This window comes from Lycium ferocissimum, chromosome 9, assembly GCF_029784015.1.
Source record: "Lycium ferocissimum isolate CSIRO_LF1 chromosome 9, AGI_CSIRO_Lferr_CH_V1, whole genome shotgun sequence".
NCBI lineage: Eukaryota > Viridiplantae > Streptophyta > Magnoliopsida > Solanales > Solanaceae > Lycium > Lycium ferocissimum.
Genome location: NC_081350.1, coordinates 39,770,900 through 39,778,007, shown reverse-complemented (window position 1 = coordinate 39,778,007; position 7,108 = coordinate 39,770,900). Strand labels below are relative to the sequence as shown.

General features: G+C 36.9%; 1 protein-coding gene across 1 annotated transcript; it reads left to right on the top strand.

Annotated features, from left to right (window-relative positions):
• The first annotated feature begins 1,216 nt into the window (after positions 1–1,216).
• On the top strand, positions 1,217–6,236 carry LOC132030740 (uncharacterized). The gene is made up of 2 exons (XM_059420480.1): positions 1,217–1,504; positions 5,982–6,236. Exons 1-2 carry the CDS (start codon positions 1,304–1,306, stop codon positions 6,204–6,206), a joined length of 426 nt encoding a protein of 141 aa, XP_059276463.1. The 5' UTR covers positions 1,217–1,303; the 3' UTR covers positions 6,207–6,236.
• The last annotated feature ends 872 nt before the right edge of the window (positions 6,237–7,108 follow it).

Below are 7,108 nucleotides of genomic sequence, written 5' to 3'. Positions count from 1 at the left end.
GCGCCAGTCCAACGCGGGGTCTACAGTGATTTTAGCCCCTATTTGTGCTGAGCCCGCGACGCGGGTTTGGCACATTTGTGCTCAATCCTTCCAGAAATTCTCCTAAGTGTCGCAAGCTCCTCTCATTCACTCGTGTACATAAGATCACCTCCAGAATCAACCAAAACTGCTCGGTTTCCCGTCGTTTGTCTTCATCGTACATAGACACATGAAATATAGCGACATAAGCTCAAATACGATGATTTCATCATATATTAGGCGATAAAAGTTTTAAGAATGGGATGTAAAATGACACGAAACATGATATTTGTGCCAAATATCACAGGATATAATCAGAACAAATGCAAATCCATAGCCAACTTCAAACTACCACAGTATATTATTTTATTACAACTCTAACATTAGAAATTACATTTCAATTTCAGAAGTGACATCCTATTGAAATGCAACATGAATAGGACATGTTGCAACGATCCCAATCAAATTAATTAGGGCCCATTTGACCATAATTTCAAATTATGATTTGATAGATTGATTTAAAGTTCAAATTTTGTTTGGACATACAATTTTGGATCTCAAAAGTTTACTTTCTCGTGAACATGAAAACTCTACAATTTGTGAAACTATCAAAAATTTTCCGATTCTTATAATCTTACCAAATGAGTAAAGCATAGTTCATAAAATAAGGAAACATAATATCCTAAGGCGCTGCATTACAAAAATCACATATCTTCATGTTCATTTCTTATAGATAAATGCTTGCGATCAAATGATATTACAAACTTTCAAATACACATAATTTAACAAAGACCCACTTATTCAATAAATCAACAATAGTAGTAACTACCGATTTCTTTAATATAATTCTCCCACACTGAATATGTTGTTGTATATAAGATTGAGTTAATGTCTCCTGTTAAAATCCATTACTCGTTTTTTTTTTTCCAAAAAAATTACATAACGCAGTATTCACATTCGCTATGCAACATGTAAATTGTTGTTATTTGCAATTATAATTCAAAAGGAACATGATATTCTTTGAAGTGATTTAGTTTAACTGACACAGAGTTTAAGGAATAAAAATAGATTTTTGAATCTTGTTGGTCACAAATGTGTAAATGTTCTTTGAGTCTTGTGGTTTTAAACTTATGGAGGATGTTAAATAGAAACAAAAAATAAATGAAAAAGAATAAATATTAAAATGAAAACAGAAAAGGAAAGAAAAGCGCGACCTAACTGAGGAGGGTTTTTTCTTTGTTAAGCTAAAACTAGGGATTGGAGCAAGGAGGAGGAGTACGGCGATATGTGGCGTGGCGGTCTGAGTGGTGGAAATGGAGTGGCAACTGTATTTCTCAGGCATTTCTCGCGGAAAAGGGCACCAAATCTTAGGAAGATCAACCCGAAGGTACCACCCCAAGAAGCTGCTACTATTGCCGAATCTCTTTACAATCTTATCCAGCAGCACGGTCCCCTCACCCACCCCAATACTTGGAACCGAGCCAAGGTAGACACCTTTCCTCCTTACCTATACTATAATTGATTATTGTATTTATATATTTATTCCCTGTAAATGGCACCCAAGTCATTTTTATTGAGTGTTTTATAAGCTTTAACAATGAACTTGAATGTTCAAGTATTATACTCTCTAGTTCGATTCAGCTGTGCAAGACTGCTCTGCAAATTTTTCATGATATTGAAAAGAGGGATAGAGTATTCATCACCTGGGAAACTTTTGTCAGTTTTTTCTTTCAAACATGAAATTGCCTCAAAGGCCAACAAGATTCCCCTAAGAATAAATCATCTGTTCCCTCTAAGCTTCACAAAACAACATACCCCTCACAGTGACCAGTGACCACCCTTAGCTTCCAAATATGCCCTGTTAAACTGAGCCTTGGCTCAACGTACGTCCTTGGGCTAATCTAGTCGTAAGGTCGATCATGCCATGCTCTCCATTTAGCGGTGTGGATTGCTACGTCTTGCGCTATAAATATGACTTATGCTCTCAATTTGGTGTTAGGAATATTACCCGCACATGCTATATCGAATGCTACATAGGCTGAATACAAAATAGGGAAAATGTATAAAATCCCCCTCAAAGTAATGGGCGAAAGCGGACTACTTTCATGATCTTGTGTTTCTTATGGCTAGAACACATACCTTGAGGCCCTACCTTATCCCCCCAAAAAAGTAATTACTAATTAGGTTGGTGAATGGCAGTTCATGCGGCTTTATTGGGAGTTCGAGGGGTCTGAGACAAAGGGATCCTCTATCTCCAATGTTGTTCATTTTAGTGATGGGCGCTCTGAGTAAAATGATGGATAGAGTGGTCTTGGGAGGATACTTGAAGGGTTTTAATGCTGCGGTTGGAGGAGTTGGGACAATCTTGGTTTCTCACTTGTTGTTGGTGGATGATACCCTGGTTTTTTGTGATGCAGATGCGACACAATTAGATTATTTAAGCCAAGTACTTACTTGGTTCCAGGTGGTGTCAGGCCTTAAAATCAATCTAAGGAAGTGTGAGGTTATCCCCATCAGGGAGGTAGTCGACATTGGATCGCTCGCTTAAGGTCTTAATTGCAGGGTTGGGGATCTCTCGACTACCTATCTTGGATTACCTTCAGGTGCTTGGAACATGGATCAAACAGTGTGGAATCCGGTTCTTCAGAGGGTTCAGAAGAGATTAGCAGGGTGGCAGAAAAGATATTTGTCCAAAGGCTGGAAGGAAGTGCTTATAAAGAGCACTTTATCGAGTATTCTCACTTATTTCATGTCTTTGTTTCAGGCTCCAGTTTCTGTCACAGGAAAGTTGGAATTAACAAACTTTTTTATTTAAAGAAAAGTATCTTTAAAAAAGATTGAAACATCGTTGAGTATTTTCTTGTTAAGTTGAAGGTTGGGAAAAAATAACAAAGATACGTTGATAAAGTTTTGTTTTCTATGAAAAACCAATTTATCAGACTCATTGTTAGGTAGAGGATAATAAACTAAAGCTCCAGAAAACTTGTTTTTATCAAATTCTCTTTGAAAAGAATATGTGCACTATGCCAAATGATAAAATCTTTACGAGCTGCAAATGAATTAGAACACACAATGCATGTCATTTCTTTTCATCAAATTTTGACATCATAATAATACAAAACCAGTTCTTGTAATATAAGGTAGGAGTGCCATAATTGCAAAAATAAATTTGGCCTTGTTTGTTTTCATTAAGATTCCGACACATGAATCTAAATTAAATTTTAATATTAAGATGCGTCTTAAATTCAGCAATTATAGCTAATATAGATTTGAGCTAAGCTTCTATGATGCTACTACAAGAGCGTAGAATATACTCGAAAAAGAAAAAAAAAACAGCAATACTATTCTTTTATTAAAATTCTAAAGCTCACAGGGAAAATCTTGCTTTAGGGGGTTATCAATCGTACTCAAAAAGTAAAGGGGGTATTGTCTCTCGACCATTAAAGCTTAAGGGGATTAAGTGGAATTTACTCTAATTAGTTTGATAAATATAATTTTTTTTTTTGAGTATTCTTCTCTTAAAAGAATAGGGTCTGGTGCTACGATTCTCGCTTAGGGTGCGAGAGGTCCCGAGTTCAATTCTTGGAATGCCCCCTTCTTTGTTCCCCAATTGTGGGTAACGTTTATGTGGTACCGTTTAACTTGGCACAAAGTTTAAGAAATAAGGAAAGATGTTTAAAATTCGTGGTCTAAAACAAACCTTTGACATTTGTGTGCCTATAAATCATTCCATTAAGGTAAATGGGGAATTTTAATGTTAAGTTATTTATATTTATAGAAAGGTGACATTCTTTTTGGGAGGGACTAAAAAGGAAAATGTGCCACATAAATTGTGACAGAGGGAGTATTTGTTTCAAGATTTAAGTGGCATTGAATTGACAAACAAGCAATGCATTCTTATTCATGTTGGCTTTATATTACACTTCAAATGTATATTCTATAGCATTGTCTCATGACATTTGAAATAACTGATCTATGAGATGAAAATGGAAGTTACTTCTTTTTCATTTATAGTAATTGTCACTTGAAGGTATTCCTTTTAGAAAAGATACTTCGGAAGGTTCCGTAGGACCCTAACTGCATCGCCACCATGGATGTAGGAGCGGGCATAGTTTGGGGAAAACCGAAATTTGAATATTTTGGATTTTTGTTCGGATTGGTGGATTACAGTTCGCATTTCGGATTTAATTTTGAAATATTCAGTTAGAATATTTTTGTTTGGTTTGTCCGAAAATCCAAAATTTTATACCTTATATTTAGCCATACCCATTAGACATTAGCCCAATGCCAAGTCCAAATACTCTACCAAATCAGTCAATACACCCTATTAGCGTACTTGAACATGAACTATTTGTAGTACGGTTATTTGGGCATGTTTTTACTATCTTTGAACTTGTTAATTTTCCAAGATGACTACTTTTTTAGATGCTTTTGGCTGTCAAATTACTTTCTTAAGCTGCTGAAATTGATAGTCCGCTGAGTTGTCTCATGTAATAAGCTGCTGAAAACTGGTTTTACTATGTTTTGGTGATTCTCAGGGCCTTAAAGCTTTAGTTGCTTGGAATTTCCTCGATAATAGTTGCATTGCTTGCATGAGCCACTAGTAAGCCAAGTGCTTAAAAGCAAACTTTCCTTTGGGTAATTTTTGACATGAGTACTTTGATTGGATTATTGTGATGCAAATGAGGTATTATTATGACAATTTGACATGAATACTTTATTTGGATGTTCATTTTTATAAGAAGAGGCCCAACCTATTGGCTCAAAATAGAAAATCCCAAATAATCGAACCGGTTAATCTGAGGTCGAACTTAAAAAGCCCAAACCTGTCCGAACTTATTTAGTTTGGATTTGAATTTCTTTTTTCTGGTAACCGTGGTGTTTGGGCTAGCTTGCGCTCACCTCGACTGATTTCTTAAATCCAAAAATTGAAAATCCAAACCGAAGTTTTATTATCCAATCCGAATTGCCCGAGGATGGATGGGCTTTGTGTGTTTTTAGAAGCGAGTGCTTTGTCACTTAAAGCGAGGAAGTGAAGTGAGGGGTATGCCGCTTTTTGAGTGTGAGGCGAAGCGATTGCTTCTGTCAAAGAAGCAACAAAGCACTCGCTTTATTTCTTTGAAAGTGATCTTTTCAGAAGAAAATGAAAGGTCGGGACCTTTTAAGACAAAAAAAGAAAGGAGAAGATTATATGATAATCTTTTGTTTAGTAGCAAAAACAGCTTATGATTGCAATTATAAGCTGATTGATGGACTTATTTTTTGGTTTTGATTTTGCTTGTCGGAGGATTTTTAGCTCTTCATTTCTTCAATTGAAAGATTTTCTTATAGACATTATTTCTTATTTGCGCGTTGTTCATTTTGATATTCTTACTATTGCGCTTCACTTCAATCAAGTGTTTCGCTTCTCACTTAATGGCCTAGGGCCCGTGTTTGTTATAGACCAAGCATGAGAGCCCAACCCAAAAGATTAGTCTGATAGATGGGAGAGCCCATTTAGCCTATAACTCATTAACATTTCTTTCTTTTACCGATGAGAGACAACTAGCACATAACAGTCGTCCCCGCTTGAGAACCAACGACCTCGTTGGTCACAGCTGGCACTCCTCTTTGGGTCCAGGCCACGACTCTGAGTCGCGGCCCCATGCTCTTGGGTCCAGGCCATCACTCCGAGTCGCGGCCTCGTGCTCTGATACCAATGTTATAGACCAAACAGGAGAGCTCAACCCAAAAGACTAGTCTGATAGGTGGGGGAGCCATTAACATTTCTTTCTTTCACCGATGAGGGACAATTGGCACATAACATTGTCACTTTTTTGCGCTTCTTGCTTTAAAAATATTGGGTCTCTGATAGTTTGGCCAATGTTGAATTTTTTCAATTAGTCAGCCTTTTGAGATTCTTAACATTGCCAATATGATCAATTGAGTAGATAAGCTACAATTTTGACTTATTTTTCTTCCAGGAGGCTAACATTAGTGGATTAAACAGCAAAACACACATGAAGCTAATGCTCAAATGGATGAGGGGTCGAAATATGCTCAAGCAGTTCTGCCACCATGTTGGTTCTAGCAAGAAATTCATGCTTTCTGCCGTACCTGAAGAAACACAGATCAACCAGGCAAACAACTCACTGGAAGTCAAGATTATGATGGTAAAGCCTCCAGTCAAAGGTAAAAGACTCCCATAACTACGTTTTCCCTGCAATATTGGGAGAAAGTCAAGGGGAATATATGATGCTTGATAAGCTTCCACCGTGAAGAAATTTCAAGCTTGTGGTCTCCTTCGAGTCAGGCTTGATGAGACTGTTGTCCTGTATCTTCTGGTCTTTTGTAATGAGACCTTATGCTACGGGGTTATCACCCATGGGTTCGATTAATCTTTCTTAGTTGTTGGATGTAATGTTATTTAATCAAATCCATATAGCAGGTAAGATCTTGACTTTTTGGTTCCGCATCATGGCGCTTTCTTGGTTATTTCTCTTCTATGTGTTTTTAGGTGCGGCTTCTAGGGATGGTTACCGTATTTTCCTACTTTGGAAGATCTTATGCTCCCACAAGCAATATTGCCTATATCTATATGCAGATCTCTCGTCATCTCTCTCACGCGAAACTAACAACAAAAATAGGAAGTAAATGTATACATGAAATTGCTGATGAGGGATAATGTCAACCTGCACTATTGGGCTGTAAGCATGTAAATCAATAGACAAGGATGTCACCCTGGCAATAAGTTAATAAGAAAAAAGTTATTTTGGGTGAGACAACCAATAAAAGTTTGGTGAGGATATCTTATGTTGGATTGTATATTATTGAAATTATCCCTATTCTATTCTATGCTTGCGAAGAGTAGTATACCGACTCCAACTTGCGGCAATAAATAAAAAAGATGCCAAATCTCTTTCGTTCTCTTTTTTTTCCCCTTCATTTTTAGATTATTCTTCCTCTTCCTCTGAGTTTCTATCTTCACTATTCCTTCTTTATTATTTGTCGTTTCTTTCTTTTCTACTCTTTTTCCCTATCATTCCAAGGCGCTCATTGAGGTTCAAACAACTACTCTAACCAGGAGATTACCACTTTGCTCTCGGCCTGT